At 33.7% G+C, this 22,606-nt stretch overlaps 2 protein-coding genes across 5 annotated transcripts in view; both read right to left on the reverse strand.

The window, feature by feature from the left end:
- LOC123686410 (zinc finger protein 423 homolog) overlaps nt 1–4,221 on the reverse strand; it is a 45,574-nt gene extending 41,353 nt beyond the window's left edge. For 2 of the 4 annotated variants that reach the window (XM_045626513.1, XM_045626512.1), the window contains exon 1: nt 3,841–4,221. In XM_045626513.1, coding sequence (XP_045482469.1) covers nt 3,841–3,880 — 40 coding nt within the window. In that variant the 5' untranslated portion in view covers nt 3,881–4,221. The remainder of the gene's footprint in view (nt 1–3,840) is intronic. The other 2 variants (XM_045626517.1, XM_045626514.1) reach the window with 2 other exon arrangements.
- Nucleotides 4,222–9,878: 5,657 nt separating this feature from the next.
- On the reverse strand, nt 9,879–21,413 carry LOC123686413 (ceramide kinase). Its single transcript, XM_045626520.1, has 6 exons — nt 20,846–21,413; nt 18,018–18,239; nt 11,607–11,945; nt 11,289–11,519; nt 10,734–11,190; nt 9,879–10,617 (listed from the first exon to the last, which is right to left on the reverse strand). Exons 1-6 carry the CDS (start codon nt 20,952–20,954, stop codon nt 10,536–10,538), a joined length of 1,440 nt encoding a protein of 479 aa, XP_045482476.1. The 5' UTR covers nt 20,955–21,413; the 3' UTR covers nt 9,879–10,535.
- Nucleotides 21,414–22,606: the final 1,193 nt, after the last annotated feature.

Here is a 22,606-nt window from a genome sequence, read left to right on the forward strand (position 1 = left end):
TTGGAATTGTTCTCCGTTTATGAGAAGAAAAAACGGTTATTTCAATATAGAACAATCTGTTCCTCTCATCGATAAACTGGACAATTTTTCAATCAACAGAATATTAGGGATTCTACTAACAAAACATTGAAACTTTTTCTTCGGAATTTTCAGTTTTGAGATGTGCCAAATTGAATAATCGAATGAAGAAGCCTGCAAATTCACTTTGAAGGTGAAAAAAATATATTCAATTTGGAATGTCAGTTATTTTCATTTCAACCCTTCAAAATGTATTTGACTTTCAAGCTGGAAGGATTAATTCGGATTTAACAACCGTTCGAGGATGAAATAATTCAAATCCTACCTGAAAAGTTCACAGTTTACGTTCTATTCTATTCTACGTAAGTAGAATCCATAAATCCGTCCGTTTGCAGTCCAGGAGCTCTTCTTGAGAACTATAAAAGCTATTCCCATTATAGCTTGTAGAAAAATCAATTAGCCTTGATCCTCATAGCCTAAGAATACCATCTATAAATTTTGAAGGCAAAACTTCAGGGAATCAAATACTGAAAAATTCATATACTTAAACCTACTAAGAAACATGAAGTTTCAAAATTGTAATATCATGATTATGATAAATACAATATGTTTTTCTGTGGGGACTTAGTTTCAGCTTTATCTTTAAATGATCCCGTCTAAATATTTTAACATTACATCCAAAGTTTATCAACGAAATCTTGCTTGAATAGATTTTTTTTTTCATTTCAGAATTCGATCTTCATTGAAAAATCAGATGATTTGGAATACTCAACATGACATAGGAGGAAATGACATTCTTTTTGATGAAACAGAAGCTGATAAAATTAGTATTTTTTAATTCCTTTTAGTGCAACTTCCTGGTGGTGTTAGAAGGAGATACACCTTCACCAAGTCCCAAAAAAGGGAAGAGGGCGATTTCGCACGCTCATCCTTCGGAGATATATGCACGTTGTAGGTACATACAGGATTATATCATCATACTCAATCATCCTGAAATACGAATTGGTTCTGTGCAAACAGAAATAGCAATTCGTAATTTCCAATGATATTGTGGAAATGCCAAAGTTGTTGCCAGTTTGAAACGCATATCTGTTAGTCAATGTGATTAATGGGAATATCCCAGGGGAATAGAGTTGGTACCCTCGCATGGAACGACAGACGGGTCCTTAGGGAACCTAGCAGCCCGCAGGGTATAAAGTTTTGTACTTTACCACCCATGGAAACATGTTATTTCAGCTACTCTTGCTTGTTACCTTCGTCTGGGAATATTGTAGCTGCCTGGCTTTTCTCTCAGATGAAAGTTGAATTTCTCTTTAATATTCCAATTATTGATCTGTAGATTTGTACTTGTACAGGCTGTGACTCAAGATGTCATCCAATATAGTCGGCAAGAAGTTTATGCTCTTTTCTCTCACATATTGTAATCGAAATATTCACTGTACTTGCATCCAAATAAGGATCAGCATTCTGAGATATTCCTATATCGTGCCATCAAAAACCATGAATTATTGATAACAAGATTCTAAAGGCCAAACCATCTAATGACATGATTTATTTCCATTTCTCAGTTATCCATACTTAAAACCTAACCTAACCAAATTCTTGTCCAATGGATTTTTCAATTAGCGCTTGTACCAGGTTTCGAAAATTATCTACCGTCAGAAGCCACAGTTTACTGACCTACAATTTTTGTCGAAAGCGGTTAACTCACCTTTCAAAATTAGTAGCGAATCCACAGAGAACCTGAATATTTCCATATAGCTTTATATTTTATTGTCGTACAGGCTGTTCAATTCAATACGATATGGAATGTCTTCAAATATATCCTTCGCGATAGTTGTTATATTATGAATTGATTCTTGGTTTCGTTGATAGAAATGAATGGTTATATTATGTTTTTGATAAGATGATAATGGTAGGTATATGAATAACAAACGGAATTATATTACAATTATATCAGTATTATTTCAACTGCAGCTTTGTGAATGGAAGAGTTGTGTGCGTATATTGAAAATAAATCATGACAATGCTTGATACCTAAGGAATTTGGTTATATTAGATGATTCTGTAACATCTAATGTTCTTTTGGAGAAACAATTTGACAATTTATATTTCGAATAATTCTGATAGCTCATCCAAAATTGAATCAGATCTTGTAACGTAAAAGGGTTGTTGGAAACACATATTTTAAAAGTTTGTCTTTAATCTCCCAGAATCCATAATCATGGTTCAAGGGTACATTATCCAGCTACCCTTTCGTTTGATAGTCCCTTTGTGCCTCGGTAACCCCTTGAAGTGGAAAATATTTTGAATCATATTTTCGATACCAGGAAACATTAAAGGATTTCAGTTAATCATGGTCTGGATTAAAACCGAATTGAAATTGGTCTCGAAGTGTGCATTGCCCATTGCTTGCGGCTTTGCTAACAAAGATTTCACGATATGGGCCAAAGAGAATTTACGATGAGTTCGATTTTTACGTGCATTGTGAGTTCGTTTGAAATGGTCTAGAGATTCATTTCTTATCGAGCTTTTGGGGACAAGTCCATTAGATGCAACTATCCTCGTATGGAAAAGTAGTATTTTGATACGAAATTCACTTAGGAACTTTTATTTATTCAAGAAGAAAAATATGAGATATACCATTCGAAAACATTTCTTGTTGGTTCCTTACAGAGAATATCATATTATCTACTAAAAGAGATAATAATATTTTATTAGAGTCATATGAAACTCGAAATATATTCACGTTTCTAAAAGTTTCCCTTGTTTTGAAATTGGAATGCTGCGTTTGAAGAAACGATATAGTATTACATATTCAAACATAAACAATTTGAATTTTATAGGGTGAAATTACATGAATATGAATATTTGAAATTGTTTTAATGGTTTTTAAAAATCAATCTCATTGACCGGAAAATATGTAAGCGTTTTTCGTTCCAAATGATATTCCATACAAACAACGCTAGTTTTTCCAATCTTTAATGACTTTATGTTGATCAAAACGTAAAAAGTACAGATAAAAATGACTTTGCTGTTGAGAAAAATAAAAAATGAACGGCTTCATTTTTCGGATTCAATTCAACTATGGATAGCTGAACCGAATCAAGAAAAACAAGAATTCTCATCTACAGGAGAGGGAAAAATGCAATTAACTGTGAAAACTCAATTAATAAGTGACTGTTTTTCGTATTGAAAATGTCTTATAAGGAATAACATGAAAAATAATTGATGGAACTACTTCAAATGTTTCATATAATACGGTTATCTAATATAGATATTAAATTTTTATATAAAACAAAGGTTCTTTCAAATCATCTTTGGATCAACAAGTGAATATCTTCTGGGAGAATGTTGCAGAAAGTCTAATCGAACACTTGACGCTGAAATGAACACGTGCTTATGCAATGTCGCTCAGATAGTTTCATCCCAATGAGTTTATTCGAAGAATTTTGGAAAATTCAAAATCTGCTTCCACTGAAACATTCTCATGATATTACTTTAAGGAAGAAAAAGTTATATTATATTACCTCCGATACTATAGAGAACTTTAGTGTCTTTAAGATAATCTGGATGTGGAAAATCTGGATCAAAATAAGTTTTTAGATATGCATTGATAATTGTACTGTTTCTTAGTGTTGATTCCAAACATGCCTAAGAAAAAAAATAGAGGCAAATATATTTTTTCTCACAATATAAAACCAAAAAAAACAAAGTTTCGAAAAGTATGCTAAAAAAGAGTTGAACCTAAACAGTATCATTCAGGATGACGGAATAAGAGGTACTGATCAATCTGTAGGAGAAAAAAATAATATACAATACCTCCTAATTTAGCTGGATTGGCCTGTTTTCTTCTTGACATTTTCTTCCCTTGTTATATCCAAATTAAATAAACGTGATCAATTCCAAATCAATTTATTTGAGCTGGCTGTACCAGTTTGGTAGTTCACCTTGCACATGTGATCACGATCATTCACAGAGATGGAGCACGTTAAACCATTGGAGGCGGCGGCAACAATGTAGCCCCTTGTTGGCGGCGTGGTTGGGACTGAACAAGTGTCGAGTCGTACACAGTTGGTTAAAAATAGCGTGCGCAGTGGTTACCCTGAGGGAATAAGGATTCCAGGTGGATGTTTAGTTCCTGAGCCCCTCTGTTATAGCCACAGTGAGATTAATTAGGGATTATACAGGATGTTTGGTCATTTGTTATTTCTTGGCCATTGCAGGTGACGGCTAGAGCTTTCCTGAAAAAAATGGAATTAATAAAGCGCGAAATATCTTCTTGGAGGTAGTCTTCAGCCTGGACAAAAAGTCTTGCTGAGGTAGAGACTTGAAGATGCGATTTTAAAACTGCCAAGTTATTTATATTCTCTCGAAGATTATGGTTGTTTTATGCCAAAATGTGATTGCTCTCTCAACTGAATTTGAAAAGTAGTTGAAGACTCGAGAAAGTTTTTCGCTATGTTCCCGCAAATCAAATTTTAGCTTATCTCAATTCAAAATACTACTACTGAGCTGGGTCTTTGGTTTATTTAATCTTCAAAACGCACGGAAGATCTTTTTGGAGATAGTATCAGCCTGGACAAAGATTCTTGCTGAGGTGAAGACTTGGAGATGCGACATCAAAACTGCCAAGTTATTTCTTCTCTTTCGATGATTATGGTGTTTTTATGCCAAAAAGTGATTGCTTTCTCAACTAAATTTGGAAAGGAGTGAAGGACTCATGAAAGTTTCAAGCTGAATTTTCGCATATCAAATTTTAGCTTATCTCAATTCAAAATAATACTGAGCCCAGAGCTGGTTCTTTGGTTCCATTTAATCTTCAAAACCTTGTGGTCATCTTAGTTTATCGAACAGATTATGTAGAATTCAAATCGTACGTTAATAATGCGGGAATGATCTTCTTAGAAGTAGTCTTCAACCTGGATAAAGAGTTTTGCTGAGGTAAAGACTTGAAGATGCGATTTTAAAACTGCCAAGTTATTTATTCTCTTTCGAAGATTATGGTTGTTTTATGCCAAAAAGTTATTTCTCTCTCAACTGAATTTGACAAGTAGTTGAAGACTCGAGAAAGTTTTGCGCTGTGTTTCCGCAAATCAAATTTTAGCTTATCTCAATTCAAAATACTACTGAGCGAGTTCTTTGGTTCCATTAAATCTTCAAAACTGTGTGATCATCCATTGATTTCTCTCGAAATATACTCGTTTCTTTTCGTATCCATAAAAAGCCTCTTATTGGAACACCTTTAGAAAATTCAAGTAAAATACCAAAAAAAAAAAAAAGATGGAAGTTAGGAGCGTCATGCAACATTGCTTCCGCCGTTCTAGGTAGTCGAAATAAATAGATCGTATATACAATAAGCTTAGGTATCTGTAAACATAACGCCATCGAAATATTAGTCGATTTGTGTCTGCATCATGAAGCTATTCTCGATTAAACATGTCAGTTTACCAGCCAAATTCTCGTAATTTACGGGAGGTATCAATTTTTTGCTTCGATATGAATAAATCTGCGGCTGAGGCTCATCGAATGCTCTCAAATACCTATAGTGAGGCCGCTATTTGTGAAAGAACGTGCCGAGAGTAGTTTCAACGCTTTAAGAATGGTGATTTTGACGTCGAAGACCAGCATGGCGATGGAAGAGAGAAGATTTTCGAAGATGCAGGCCTTACATGATCAAGAGTCGTGTCAAACGCACAAGAATTGGCAGTGGCAGAATTGGGAGTGACGCAACAAGCCATTTCAAAACGCCTAAAAGTCATGGGAATGATTCAGAAACAAGTAAATTGGGTGCCGTAAGAGTTGAAGTCGGAAGATGTTGAAAGGTGTTTGTTTGCTTGTGAACAACTGCTTGCAACGCAAAGACGGAAGAGATTTCTGCATCGCATTGTGACTAGAGACGAAAAATTGGTTCATTATTCAAATTGAATATTAACATGCTCAGTATTTGGTGAGACCAGCTCGGCGTAGTGTATTATGAGTTGTTGAAACCGACTGAAACAATCACAGGCGATCATCATCGAACGTATGCGTTTGAGCCGAGCATTTAAAGACAAACGGCCGCAATACAACGAGAGACATAATAGAGTGATTTTGCAGCATGACAATGCTCGACCCCATGTTGCGAAAGTGGTCAAGACATACTTGGAAACGTTGAAATAGGAAGTCCTATTCCACCCACCGTATTCTCCAGACGTTGCTCCCTCGTATTATCACTTGTTTCGATCAATAGCACACTGCCTGGCTGACCAGCACTCCTGTCTTATGAAGAAGTAAAAAATTGGATCGATCTGTGGATCGCTTCAAAGGATGACCAGTTTATTCAACGTGGGATTCGTACGCTGCCCGAAAGATGGGAGAAAGTAGGGGACAGCGAAGAACAATACTTTGAATCATAAATGTATAACCAGTTTTCAACAATAAAGCCTCGAATTTCGGAAAAAAAAGCGGAAGCAAAGTAGTACGCCTATGTAGTTCACGAGATGCTTTCAGTGAGCATCGAATTTTGAACACCCTGTATTTTTGGGTTTTATATATTTCAAGAGGTGCACTAAGAAAACTTCAAAGGAGAGGTTACAAACATTTTTTTTTCAACAATTCTAAAAAAAAAATGAACCAACGAAAGGATATTCTTATAATTTGGATCCATCTCCATTGAAAAATTTTCAATATCGAAATACATTCATAATAATATAGATATCTCTTCAATAAGTTGCAATACAGAGCTGATGTTCACAATGTTAATATCAGATATAGAAATTTGCTTACATGTCCTCATCATAGAACCTCAACTTTTCAAAGAAGTTTTAGATACAACATCTGTAAATTGTACAATGTTATACCTTATGAATTGAAACAACTTAATGATCACAGATTCAGGAACAAAATCAGAGAATACCTGCTCAGCTCCTCCTGGCTCACCTTCTATCTCCGAGAGGGTAAAAAAGGAAATTATTATTTTTTTTTTCAATTTTTTATGCTCTATTATTGTTTATTTATCAATGTTATTGGATGGATTGCACACAATGTATATATGTATTTAATTTTTTTTCTTTCATGTATCAACAAGGGTTAAGTGGTAGAACACCTATGGGTGAACTTCCCCTTGAGATTTCTATAAAGAAATAAAGGCCTTATTATTATTATTATTATTATTATTATATCCAACATCTTCCTTTGACATCTTCCAAGAACTACAATTGGAAGGAGAGCTCTTCTTACATGATCTATCTGATGCAACATCGTAGTCGACAATCAATAAGCTTAGGTATTTGTTAACATAACGCCATCGAAATATTAGTCGATTTGTGGCTGCATCATAAAGTTATTCTCGATGAAACATGTCAACTAACGAGCCAAATTATCGTAATGTGCGGGAGGTTTTGATTTCATGCTTCAATATGCAGCTGAGGCTCATCGAATGCTCTCAAATACCTATGGTGAGGCAGAATTGAAGGTTGATGGACAATTTTTTGAAGCATAAATGTATAACCAGTTTTTTTTACAATAAAGCCTGGAATTTCGGAAAAAAACGACGGACGCAAAGTTTACGTCTATGTAGTTCCCGAAATGCATCGAGTGCATCGAATTTCCGACATCCTGTATATTTGGCTTTTATATATTTCAAAAGGTGCGCTAAGAAAACTTCAAAGGAGAGGTTACAAACATTTTTCCTCCAACAATTCTAAAAAAAATGAACCAACGAAAGGATATTCCTATAACTTGATGCCATCTTCATTGAAAATCTTCAATATCGAAATACATCCCTAATAATATGGATATCCAACCATTTTCCGCCTTTGACACCTTCCAAGAACTACAATTGCAAGGAAAGCTCTTCTTACATGCTCCATCTGATGCAACACCATATAATAGAAGATGGAAACGAAAATGATGTGTGAAATCTACATAAGAGATTATTGGAAAATATTTTATTGAGTAGTATTTTTTTTTTTAGATAATTACGTCGAATCGTCGGCTTTATAAGACATTATCCGACTGAAAATTCTACAGAAAGCCCCCTAAGTTCAAAGAGGAAGTTAGTTGTGAACTTCACTGAAAGCTTTGTGAAGTTAATAAAATAAAAAAAAATAATATGGATATCCAACAAGTTTGCGCCTTTGACATCTTCCAAGAACTACAATTGAAAGGAAAGCGCTTCTTACATGTTCCATCTGATGCAACACCATAATAATAGAAGATGGAAACGAAAATGATGTGTGAAATCTGCATAAGAGATTATTGGGAAATATCGTATTGTGTATTTTTTTATAGATAATTACGTCGAAATCGACGGCTTTATAAGACCTTATCAGGCTGCAAATTCGACATAAAATCCCTAATTTCAAAGAGGACGTTCGTTGTGAACTGCACTGAAAGCTTTGTGAAGTTAATAAAATAAAAAAAAATAATATGGATATCCAACAAGTTTGCGCCTTTGACATCTTCCAAGAACTACAATTACGTTAATAACGAACGGAAGATCTTCTTGGAGATGGTCCTCAGCCTGGACAAAGAGTCTTGCTGAGGTAAAGACTTGGAGATGAGACATCAAAACTGCCAAAACTTCTTTCGGTGATTATGGTGGTTTTAGGCCCAAAAGTGATTGCTTTCTCAACTAAATTTGGAAAGGAATGAAGGACTCATGAAAGTTTTACGCTGAATTTTCGCATATCAAATTTTAGCTTATCTCAATTCAAAATAATACTGAGCCCAGAGCTGGGTCTTTGGTTCCATTTAATCTTCAAAACCATGTGATCATCTACGTTTATCGAACAGATTATGTAGAATTGAAATCGTACATGAAATGTAGAGTACCTATAAATAAAAAGAGCTCGAAGAAGTGTCAATAATTGATATAGTTTTATGGACACTGAAAATGGCTAACAAGACTTTCTGAATAGGAGAAATATAATTTTGCAATGAATATATGCTGAACGGTTTCTCTCTATTCTTTCAGTTGAAACACGATAATAAATAAATAAATACTTCCAAAGTAGGTTTATTGTTTTACAATGACCTGTTTCTATGATTTAACGAATAGCGTCCTCAAATATATGATTATGTAATTTTTACATTCAGCTAGATAGATCAAACCCTAATATTTTTATTTTTTCATCTGAAGTTCCACTAATTTGTGTTTGATTACCTAGAAGAAGAACAGAAATCTGTAATAATCTAAGTTGAAAACTGTTTCTTAGGTGGTGAGGATGAGGTGGTAGGATCTTTAGTTATGCAGCTGTAAAAAAACAAATATCTATTCTATTCCTATCCCATTTTTTATATGGTAGCTATCTGAAAAGTTTACTTTTTTTATTCTATTTATAGAAGTATCCTTTTTTGCTCTGTGTAAAAAGTTTGCTTTTTCTTGAATCAATACGAAAGTATCGATTCTTCGAATAGTTCCATCACCCTGCTATTTCTGAATTTAATGTTTCCTACCAATATATGTGTAGATTCCTTTTCCATATCCTGACTTGATATTGACAAACTCAGATACTGTAAACTAGGAATTTCTGTTTTAGGAAACTGCAACTGTGAATCAAGGATACCAATAACAAAATAGGAGATTCAAGCAATTGTTGCACAGCTAAAAATTCAGTAGAACTTACGGCAATTTTCTTACTCAGTAGTGATTATTTGTTTTTCTATATTTTCTCATTCCATCTAGTAGATCTTTTAAATGATAATGAATCAGTTTCTTATAATTTAACTGACAGTAAGATGAAAATCAATTTATCTAGTAGCATTTCTTAGCCTTACTTACACTTCATCTTGAAATCCATCGAAATAATCAAACAAGGGGGAATAAAAACTTTTATATGGGAATGGGTTGTTTTGTTGAAAATGATCCATCTAGGTATAAGAAAATCTCTTTATTAAATAGGCATCAAAAATATTAAAAATTCTAACCTAATTAAATGCAACATCAATCTTTAAAATTTCCAGAAATAATTTGAGAACTTTAGGTGCAGTCCCAACTATGATCTTATAAAAGTTAGAATATTCATGGTCGACTATAAGATTTTATTGAATTCTGAAAAATGGAATATTGAGCTTATATTGCAAGGCAAGAACATGCAGCACAAAAAACATGTATTTAAAAGTGTACTAATATATAAATAAATCACGGAAGCGATTGAGTACAAAAAAGCTCTGTGAAATAAAATGATCTAGGAGAACGATACTCCAAAAAAAATGCAATTTGCTGGATTTATAGGATACCCTGAAATCTTTCAATCTCACAATAAATATTCTACTATCACAAATATTCCCTTGTCAATACTGAGCAAATACTGTATCGTTCTATGTATCGAACGATAAAGCATGTTACAAGATAATATTGCCAATTTGTCATGGTGTGTGCATCTTAATACAAAAAACACCAATGATCTAAATCACTCTTGGTTTATTCTGTAGTCTTGGTCATCTCTCGAAATTTATCACCTATTATCCAACGTTGATCAACAATTTCGATAACATATAATAAAATTTGAAAAATACGTTCAAAAAAGGCATCACATTCCACAGCATTTCGTCATAGTTTCGGCAACTTCTGGTCTTCCTCTACTGAAGATGGTAAGAAGTTGTCTGCTCACTCTGCAACGGAATATAAAATACATTAGAAATGTTCAGACAGCTGACGGAGGTTCAGAATTCTTTCCAGGACGATCTTAAAGATTAATCATATTATACTGAACTAGGGATATACTCACTTGGCGCGAATATTAGATTGGTGTTGTATTTCACCATCACAATTCCATCTACTAGTTGACCCTAGAGATCTAAAACAGAACTCTTTGGCTGAATAGGTTTCGACAAAAGGCAATTCCTCAATGTGTTTTTTCTTATTCGACAAGTTCAGAAGGAGTCTCAAATTGTTGAAGAATGAACCATGTCTAACTAATACTAAATGCATGTTACCATCACCCAGATGGCTATAAGGTGCGATTCCGTTGGGACTGTGGCTACAAGCACAACTTATATTGGCACCACTAATCATGAAAAACTTCCCCTTTATAGTTTTCCACTGGGCCTTGACCTTTCCTTCACCAGATTCATTGCTGCAAGTGCTACAATTTTCGAAGCATTTTTCTGAAGGTATTTCGTTTTTTTCAGTTAATATCGCAACTTCCCCTTGATAGCCGTTGTTTGCTAGGAGTTTCTTAAAGCCTGAAAAGGGGAATAATTTTACCTGAATCATCTAAATCGATATATTAGGAAGCCAAGGAATGAAGGAAAAAATTATCACCTATTCAAACCACAATTACCTGAATAGTTATAACGTTGGGGTCCCATCCACCTGTGCCTATCACTATTATATGCTACATCTCCCAAATAACCATAACTAAGTACACTTGCGTAGAGTTTCAAAAGTTGATCCTCATTATAAACAGATACCAAATCCAAACCGACAGAATCTCCAAAAATTATATGAAAAACTGCAGTAGTAGGGTCTGTGGTTCCATGAAGACAGTAAGCTATAGTATCCGTACTACCACCTGAAAAAAATCGAGGTTTTAGAATATAATTGTAACATTTTGTATCCTAACAAGAACACCAACACTCGGAATTGAAAAAATATTTACCTGGAATAATACCAATGGGTAGTCTTGGACTAGGAAGTGGTGTGTTGATATTATCAGCATCAATTCCTTTGTTTCTGCATTCTCTCAAAACGAGACCGTTGAACAGTTCGGAAACTGTTCCATCTCCCCCCACGCACGCCACTGAATCGAACATTTCCAAACTGCCATTTATCAAAAAATCACGTATTTGATCTTTTCTCTGGGAGACGTTCACTGTAACGTCGACACCAGCTATCTCGAAAAGTGGCTTTCCATATCGGGTGTAGATTTGCATGGAATTTTTCCTGCCTCCGAATGGGTTTATGAAGATCAGCAGCTTTTTCGGCCGCTGGGCCATATCTGAAAAAGAGAGATGCGAATCAGTGAGGATCATTTGCTATCGTAGAAGGAAGAGCAATGCTCGAATGAACGGTATAGTACATTACACTCCGCTATGGAGATAGAAGGTGTACAGGGCAGGGACCACTAAAAACCATACTGATAATTCCTTCAGCGATCCCAGGATGAAACACCAAAATTCTCTTAGAGAGTGAGGACCTTAAAAATTGGCTGAGAATGCCTCGCTAAAAGAGTTATGCTAGCTGTGCCTAATGATGATTTAAAAACATAATCCAAACGTTGATTTTTATTAAGGAGGTCTCTAAAATATTCAGTTTACTGCTTTCCAGATATGTAGTAAGTCAAATTTGCACCTATTCAAAGAACTTTATATTCCCAATTGAATGGATTTGGAAAACTTCCTTATATAATAGGAGCCCATTGAAAATCCGATTATCAGGGATTTTTGCGTTTTATTGAACATAATCCATGCAAAATTCTTCAATAATTGAAATAGAAACAACAAATTTTCTATATTGTACAATAAAGTGAGTTTTTATTTCGAGAGTCTGCTACATCATTTCTTACAAGGCAAATAATATAACGATATGAAATTTTTTGGTATTTTCAACTATTGAAGTAGATGAAATCGCAGTCGAATTCCTACTCTCTTGTTTTGGACATATTTTGTAATGAGAATTTTCTGATAGAAATATTACGAAAACATACATGTCAATTCATAAACTTGAAATTCAATCGATAAACTCTTTACGTCTTGAAAAATTGCTATTGCCCCACTCGAAATGAAACATATTATTGGCACAATCCACCCCAGTCATTAAGAATAAGATATTAAAATAGTAAAAATAAGGATATAAACCCAAATTGGATTAGTGTTGCTACGCCACTGATTTCTTCAATATTCATTACCACTTGAAGTAGGCGTTGGCATTACCTATGCCAACGTCTATCTGTAAGTGATAACGAATATTGCATTATGATACGAAAAATTCAACCATAAGCTTAGGCGTTTCGAAAGTTTTAGTGCTTTCAAAGTTTCGGATTTATCGAAACGAAGAGTCAACAGAATATTTGTTGGCTATCAACGTTTGGTCTAAGAGTCACACTCTACAGTATAATGCCGATAATAACTGTTTCTCGAAACACAGCTCTTCAGTTCTTCAAATATCTAAGAAAATTCTGGACCAAGGAATTTATACACTGATCATAACGAAGAAAGAATCACTTATGAAAGTACTCGTAAAATTTTCAATAAATGTTTCCATGATAAAATTTTTTTTTAATTATCACATCTGAGGCTTTATAATTATAGTAATTTTCTTGTGAAAAGCTATGAAAAGTAATGAATGGAATATTTTCTATTTATAGTTTTGATAAGAGCCAGCATAAAAATGGTTTAAGAACTGAAAATAAAAGCGTTTATCGGCTCCTATAATTTTCCTAATTTCTGCACAAGGTCGAGCCGTGCTGCATTAATATTTTGAATAATTTCTAGATCTAGCTTTTTCCTTTTTTTTGTCATATAAATTAATTTCTTCATCATGCTGGCCATGTGCGTTCTTCCATTATCAGGATCAATTCTGGCGAATAGGATAAAAAGCTGTTCCAGAATTTCGTTGATGCATCTCTCTCAGGCAATTATCTGTTGCCGAATAATTAAATAGGCGTACAACTTTGCTTTCGCCGCTTTTCTTCGAAATTCGAGTCTCTATTGTAAAAAACTGGTTATAAATTTATGATTCGAAATATTGCCCATCGCTGGCCACTACTTTAACCTTTTTTTCGGGCAGCATACAAATCCCGCGATGAAAAAACTGGTCATCTTCAACCAGGCCGTGTGCCATTGATCGAAACAAGTGATAGTCCGGGGGAGCAACGTCTTGACCACTTTCGCAACATGGGATTGAGTCGAGCATTGTCATGCTGTAAAATCACTTTATCAGACTTGTAGCTTCACTCCCAATAGTCCTGCCAATTGTTGTTCGGTTCGACAATAGTCTTGATCAAGTAATGGATCCAATTCTGCCTCTTCGAAACCTCCTCTTTCCTACCGCCATGCTGGTCTTCGACATCATAATCACCGTTCTTGAAGCGTTGAAACCACCTTCGTCCAGTTCTTTCAGTAATAGCGTCCTCAGCATAGGTATCTGAGAGCATTCGATGAGCCTCAGCCGCAGATTTCTTCATATTAAAGCAGAAAATTAAAACCTCCCTCAAATGACGAAACGTTTATAGCGGCATAAATTCAATAACAGAATCAAAGTGTGGTTCCAAATGTTCCATATTGTGCCTTTTTATCATGTATAAAACAAACGAAGATAGAATGTTATTGTTTACTTCCATTTATGATGACTGCGTGTCTACTGTTTCAAAGTTTGTACATTATAAATAATATTAATGTAACAGGCTCATTTTTTTATCAGTATATATCATTGTCAGATATTAGTGCGAAGTGTTTAGATTTTGAAAATATTCGCGTTAAAATAGTAAGGAAATGAATAAGCTTTTTTCAACTAAGAACTCATATCCCGTGAGCAATTCATTCGTATACCTACTCGAAAATATTGAAATTAATTCCAATTACAATTTAACACCTTTTGCAGATATTAAAGCTGAGACTCAATTTGTTGATGTATCTTCTTTCACATTCTCATTTATTGCTAACACCATTGTATTTGCTTATGTTTCGCAATTCCACTTTCACAAAACAATGCGTCATTTCACTTTATTGATTTTCGAGAAGCCTGAATGCATTCATTCATCAATAAATCAATGTATTTCATGTGATTAATGGGTTGAGCATCATGTTGTCAAATATACATAAGCCTCGACCTTCCTCGTAAACTAAATTGTTTCAAACTGTAAATATTTCATTTAACACCACGCACGTAGCAACCAGGAAATAGCTCAACTACCATTGAAATTATTTTCGATAGGTAGGATATGTTTCAAATGGGTCTTAGTTAACCAGGTTTTCTTGTGGAAAAACTGATATTCCTCTTCCATCAGAGGAAGTGATTGTCAAGGTTGAAATGGTACAGTAACTGCATGCTAAGTATGTTGAAAGCTGTTATTTCTTCACATACAATTCTGGAATTATGAGGATCTTACGAACGTGATGAAATTAGTTGATAAAATCTGATACAAATGAGAAAATAAATTTAGAAAATGATGATGAATACTTTTCAATTGTTGTATAATTTTGTTAGGACTTATCACGCAAGATTACTTCAATAAAAATAGAAACAGCCCAAACATTTTCCATGAAAACTCTTTGAATAGTGACAATATAGTCATAGCTATTAATTCTTATTAATTGCCTCCTATGATTTTTCTTTCCGTGCTGAACTTTTCCATGTAGAACCAATGATTGAGCAATAAATATGCTTTCGAAGTCTGCATTGTGGTGAATTGTATTCCTCGAAGAGGTTAACGACACTGCAATTTGATGGAATATTGCGGAACCTTATAATGATACATTGGGTCAGACAGTTATTTCAACAGAAATCCAGCAATTTTTCTAAAATAGCGGATTATATACTAACTGACAAAGAAACTGCCAGGAGGAAAATGTTGAAATTTCAATTTTTTTTTTTTGGAAAACAAATAGTATAGCAAAGTTAAATGATTAAATTTGTAGAAAAAAAATCGTGAAGGTTTTTTTATGTAAACAATTTTTGTTACTTAAATATCCCAGTCGTTTTTCAAATTTTACAATAAACCAGCTGTTCGAGGAAATCCAAAGTCGATGTTTAGTTGTTAAAATGCCTAGAGCACGTGTACTCGAAATTTATCGCCAGCTTAGTGAATTTGAGAGGTCGAATTATTGGTCTACGGGAGGCGGGGTTGTCATTTGAGTAATCGCTAACCATACGAAAAGAAATCCAACTACTATTATGAGATGTTTTCAAGCGTGGTTTGATAAGGCCCAAAATCGAAGAAGAGTAGGCACCGGACTTAGAAGGGGTACAAATGAAGTTCAAGAGCGACATCTGAGAGTTAAAGCCATTACAGACCGATTTGCGACAGCTCGATGTTTGGGAGATGAGTGGTTAGGAGAACAAGGCCATCCTGTAACTGTCCGAACGGATAGGGTCTTTTGGACTGCACCATTATCTACCCCATCTTGTGTTACCTCTGACGGTTGAGCATCGCCAGCAATGATTACAGTGGTCCAGCTAACATCAACATCGGAATGTGGAATGGCATCAAGTCGTATTTTCTGATGAATTTCGATTCTCCTTGGGTGCACATGATGGCCGAAGCCGAAGAAGGTTAGACGATGTCGGGGAGAAAGACGTGAACCTCAGTTTGATGTTGAGCGTCATGGGCACCGGACAGTAGGCGTTATGGTATGGGGTGCTATTGCACATGCAAGTAGGTCACCTTAAGTCTTTATTCGAGGTAACATGACAGCTCTGTGTTGCCTTCAAGAAATAGTGGAACCATATATTCTTCCTTACCTTAACCGGCTCGAGAATCTAATATTTCAGCAAGATAATGCCCGACCTCATGTTGCCGCAGTTAGTTTAAACTTTTTCGAAGCGACCCATGTGAATCTTTTGCCATGGCCGCCATGATCCCACGATACTTCGCCCATAGAGCATATTTGGGACATCTTGGGTAGAAGGCTTGGAAATTTACCCCAGCCCCCACGGACTTTGGCGGCTCTGAGGCATGAAGTACATGTAGTTTGGAATAGTAATTCTCAAGAAGAAATAGATCATCTTATTGCATCAATGCCGAGACATGTTGGGGAGTGTATAGATAATCGCGGTAGACAAACACATTATTAACAAATTCATTAAAAAAATTGTGAACCCTTCGTTTTTCCTCCAAATCTCAATTATTCACTCCTTGAAAATCCTTGTTTTACCAAAAAAAAATTTAAATGTAAACAGCTCCTTCTGGATGTTGCAGTTTCTTTGTCAATTAGTGTATATTCGCACAGGTTAGGACCAAAAAAAAAAATAATTCTTTAAATATTTTTGTTCCACAGAAAAGGAAATCTATTGTAATATCCATGCATCCACACCAATAATTTTTTAACGTATGTACTTTTGTTCCCGATTGAAAATTCTAGGAGCCAACAATTTTCTCTAACCTTGGCAGAAATTATAGGCAAAATGTTTCAATTTATGATCGTACTCCTAGAGTATTTCGCATTATCCTGGGTGCAAAGTTCACAGTCTTTCATTAACCTCTAATGTTTTCGGTTATTAAATCCTCATATTTATTTGAAGTTTTTCTAAAAGCGGATGTTCACTAGGAGTATAATTATATGCCTATATCAATGAAATAACTTAATTTCAGTTGAATAGCTGGAATTTTCTCATGAATTTCGAATGTTTTTTTTTATATCAACCTAAACAAAATAGATATGTATGGAACTCAGAGCAGCACAACATAACTGGAATCATATCAATGCTACAGATAGGTACCAATTTGAATTCTACGTACACAAACAACTCCTTTCAGTTCCTTTCACTTACAAGAAAAGTTCTTATCTGACCAGGATAGGAAATTAATTGTTTAGAATTCTATAGAGTTCATTTTCACCTCGAAAAACAATCGTTACATTTTCGTTGATTTTAGTTTAGTTTAGAGTATCGTAAGAATTTTCATCTTTTCGAGCGCTCGTCCCTGAAAAGATCACTCTATCTTTTCGTCGAAATGGCTGCAATTTTTAATTTTTTATCCGAGGAAGGTCTCAAAAAATGAGACTCGACTCACTGATGATTAATCTGTCCATAAAAACTATACGTTAATAGTTAATTTAGCCTACCAACTGCTGCGCTTCAAATTTTAAAAATTTCTATGATGTTAAAAAATATATAACTTTGTTATAAAGAAATATTGAATTCAGTATAATTACTAATTGTATTGATACAGGTTTTCAGATTGCGGTATATATCGTATAATTTTCGAAAAAAAATTATTTATTCTCGGGATCTTCAAAAATTAAATATATAATAGTACAAGAATTAACTGATATTTTCTTTCCGAAACACTAAGGTGCTCAACGTTTGATTGATTTGGATATATCAATTGAAAGCATCTTCAAAGACTTACCTCCAAGTTGTTTTTCCAACGTCTTTATCCATGATGTAACCTGTAGGGGATCAGTATGCTTCAAATTCAGACTTTTATGTTTCCATTTACCACAAGGTTCTCTAAAACCGTAATGTATAGTAAAAGAGTATGGATCCAACTCTGGCTCTTGTGATGGATGACTGCATTTCAAGTAATCAGGTTTTACCGATATGATATTTTCTAGCTTGACGCTCTTCTGCTCTGAAAAAAATTGATGATGCTTAGAAATCAAAATTGAGTTTGTCACATTCTTCATTTCCGCCAAATGTTATTCATAGATGAAAAAATAGACTGAGCGTAAAAGATCCTATTCTCTAGGTTTAGAAATATTCCTTAGTTTATTTTGATTGTTGGAAATTTCCGTCCGTTGATGAAAAATAATAAATAATGAAGACTTCGTCAGTGTTGACATTTTTGGCACAAGGTTTATCCTTCAGACGAAAGGAAATAGCTTGAACCTTTCTACGAGTAGTTTTTGTTTCAACTCATTCGTTTTAACTCACTCATGAAGTACCTATTTAATTCGAGATATCTTAATATTGTCAAAGGTGTTTGGGTAACGTAATTTAGGTAATGCAATTATTATCATACGTCAAAAATGTAGAAACATTAGATTTGGAATCGAAAAATAGATTTTGCAGCTATCTCAGCTTCATATAACTGACAAATGGTAGGTGGTAAAATATTATTACTTCAGGAGAATAAGGTAAAACGTGAATATGGTAAAATTTTACAGGCTCTTTCTGGATAATGAAACAGAATAGCGTACGGTCATATTTTCAATTCAATTTTTAGATTCCGAACAATCGAATGCGAAACTGTGAAAATTTAAAGAGGTTAAATTTTTTTCATTGAACGTCCATAAGGTTTATTAGAAATAATAAACAAAAATGAGTCAGAGCTTCACTATATCACAGGAGTATCATTGGGAACGACACGTATAATTGTCAACACCGTTGAACCTCAAAAAAGCAAATACATATACATAATCCAAAGTGAGGATTGCGCAAATATAATAAATTATGAGCAATTTTAATTTATTGTAAATATGAAAATTGCTTAAACTCGGTGTTCAGATAATGCTCATGCCTACCTAAATGGCATTATTTTTTGAAATTGGAATTTGCTTACTTTCACTCTTACAACACTAGTTCTGTTTTCCGTGAAGTATGGAATATTTCTACGTGGAAATTTTACCGGAAAGTAAAAAAATCCCCTAATACCTGATTGATTCACTATCAATATCAAAGGAATATTGATAACAGAATGAGATGAATGAAGCCGTTTCAATAATCGTTTCAGCGGTTTCAGTCTATTCAAGATATTATGCACATTTATATCACATTATAAAATGATACAGAGTGAATCATTGGATTTTCATGTAAATTATTTTCTGATCGGTTTTACAGAGTGAAGGATGACCTAGAATTTCAATTGAACTCTTCAGAATACGTTGTATATCATTCTTACAGTCAGAAATTAATTTTTCGACGGAATATTCGTATACCTAATGATAATATAAAAACTCGCGAAATGTTCAATGAATATTATGTTATTCATTCCCCCAAAGGAGAAAATACATTCATTTTCAATTGAATGATTACTGATTACAAAAAAGAATAGTTTATTTCAAATTCGGATGATCTCAATTTAAAATCCAACCGCTATCTTTCCTTTTTTATCTCAAATTTCAGGAAATCACTCGATTCAACCAATTCGAATTTTGTCATGCAAGATAAACCATTGGAATATCATGAAATAAAACTGAAATGTCATGCATGAAATATTGACCTTTTTTTTTGCAACACCGTCATTTTATTATTATAATCATAGTATCAACGAAAGTAATAATAAGTACCTAATCGATATAATAGCTTCAAAATTACAGTCCGTAAAAATTAAATTCATTAAATAAAAAGGTTATATTCATGATAAGGAAATGTTTGAAATTGTCGTAGAACTTTGAAATTATTATTTTCGTGAGTTTTGAAAATGCCGTAAAAAATAGTTCTAATTCGGCAAATGGTATATTAGCAATAATTATAACTAAAATTAACAATTCCAATGCCAGACGAAGAATAGGTATACTGGAAAAAATTTATCAGCAATAAACCACATAAATTTCAAAACATTCTGGAATGACAGATATCTATTGACACATATCCCGTGAGTTCCATGTTTAAATTCAATTCATTTTAGAAAAAAATTAACAAAACCTACATATAAATAAGTTATTGCCTTCATATGTTATGACTTCGCTTCTATGAGAAATAAATGCATATAAATGAATTGTTGGTAAAACCATGTTATTTCGAAAACAGGTTTTTATTCCTATGAAACTACATTCAAATTTAGAATGAAATTAACCTTTGAACAATGTGGGAAAAATCCATCATAGAAATCGAGGATACTTTATATCGAAAACATTCGCGCCAAGAGGTTTCTGTTTATTATTTCAAACAGTATGCTGAAGAAAATTGAATTGAATCTTATTCATGAAAGTGTAGAATTGTTGCTAATATGATATTTTCAACCTAAAATATTTTCCTCGTAGTTTTTGAGTTATCAAATTTATGATTTCAATAGAGAGAATGGGTTATCTATCAATTATTTTGTGTTGAATACTTATAAATGGAATGAAAATCGTAGACTTGATGGAGTTTATGGAGCTTCGAGTGGAAAGTATCTAATTTCTCAAGATGGAAAGCCAAATTAGATAGGATAGAACAAACAAACAAGTTGATTATGAAACGAGTTCGCAATTTTTTAGGTACCTATTCATTTGAATATTCTAGGTGTTGACTTACCAAAGGGTGGTTTTTCGTAATCCCAAATCAGCACACCTTTGTGAAAAATAACGCGCAATTTTTTCGCAGCGTTCGTGAATGTGGTCAGCAATACAACATCCTCAGTCATTATTGATCGAACGTAATAGTTTCACGAATTAAAATAAATAAACACCCCTAACAGACAACAATACATAACGCTACAAATATTGGAAAAATCAATGACGGTCTATGGAAACATCTATTTTCTATTTTGGAATGTGAAAACTAACAGCTGTTTCAGAACAGATTAGATACGATTGAAAATGCAGAAAAGTAGTAAGACCTGTTATCGGAAAATTCATCTCTGTGCTATTTGGCTTTTTCGTGTTTTTCTTGTCCACATCACTCGAAATAATTGAACGTTATTCCACAAAATACTAATCGCGATGAAACCACAGTCACGAAGCTTCCGAAATTTCGATTTGTTTTGAACTTTTAATTCGGAAATTGTGCTATATTCGCTCTCGATGTGTTTTGTGAGGGGAATAATGCTGGAGCGTTTTCTCCGAACATTATAGCACAGCAGCTGGCTGGATTTGACTGAATGACAAAACCGGCCTTGGGTACATTCTCCGAAGGTAATCAAGATCAACAAATAATAGAGTGCATGGGCAACTTTCGGTTCAGTAGTTTCCAGCTTTCCTCCAGTGAAATCGATGAACAAAGTTCAGGTTTACGATACTAGATGTCGCCATATAACCGAATACTGAACGTGGAAAACGAGAAACATAAATTTGAATTGATAGCAAGTGCGGTGTAATAAGAAAACTGCATAAGAATACACAATGAAAGTTAAATGTGATACCTACTAATTTATAATGTAAAAGCAAAAATTTAATATCCAGAACTTTATATACTTCTTATATTATATAGAATTATTATTAGAATAGTTTCTTGTGACATAAACATGAATCGCAGAGGCTTAAGCATGTACGCGATATACAATTATCATATAAACAATATTACAGTAGCCACATTTAAAATTAAATCTCATTCTGAATAAAAAACTGAATAATGTAGATTTATGCTCCAATATACCGGATGTCCCAAGGTATCGTATACAGGCAATATCTAGATTATTTGACAAGATAATAGAAAAATTAAAAAATTGCTTTGAATAACATTAAAGTACCTTCCCAAAGATGTATAAAAAAGGTTCTTACATTTGTCAACCCTTTGATAGCTACCCCTCACTTCTTATTTTGAGGGAAAATTGTATGTCATTCTATTTGGAATACAACGAAAGCACATGCTCAGTATTTTTTCATTAATAACAACAAAAACATTAACATTTTGTGAACTATGATTTGCAACTAAAATGCCTACCATGCAATTCAAAAAACGAAGAAACATTCAAAGCAAATATTCAAAATAATTTATTATTTTATGAAAGTTTATTGAGTCTGATTTAATGTTAATTCAGTTATTCAATTTGTAGACCGTTTTCTCAATCTGTACAGTATTAGTTATTTTGAATTTTTTTTCTGGTTGGTTATTAATTTTGTCAATATATCATGAAGATATATTATTGTGAAGGAATAGACCCAAAGTTGTCAATTTTTTGATATTTATATTATTTTATAATTTCTCGGTTTAAAAAAAAAAATCATCTACTTCTCATATATGAAGTTTGTACAAACATGGGTGGAGGCATTCCATTTTTATGAGGATAATTGAATAACATAGAAGACGTCACAAAATATTATTGTTTTTGTTATTACTAAAAAATCGTGGTATTCC

This window comes from Harmonia axyridis, chromosome X (genome assembly GCF_914767665.1).
Source record: "Harmonia axyridis chromosome X, icHarAxyr1.1, whole genome shotgun sequence".
Classification (NCBI taxonomy): Eukaryota; Metazoa; Arthropoda; class Insecta; order Coleoptera; family Coccinellidae; genus Harmonia; species Harmonia axyridis.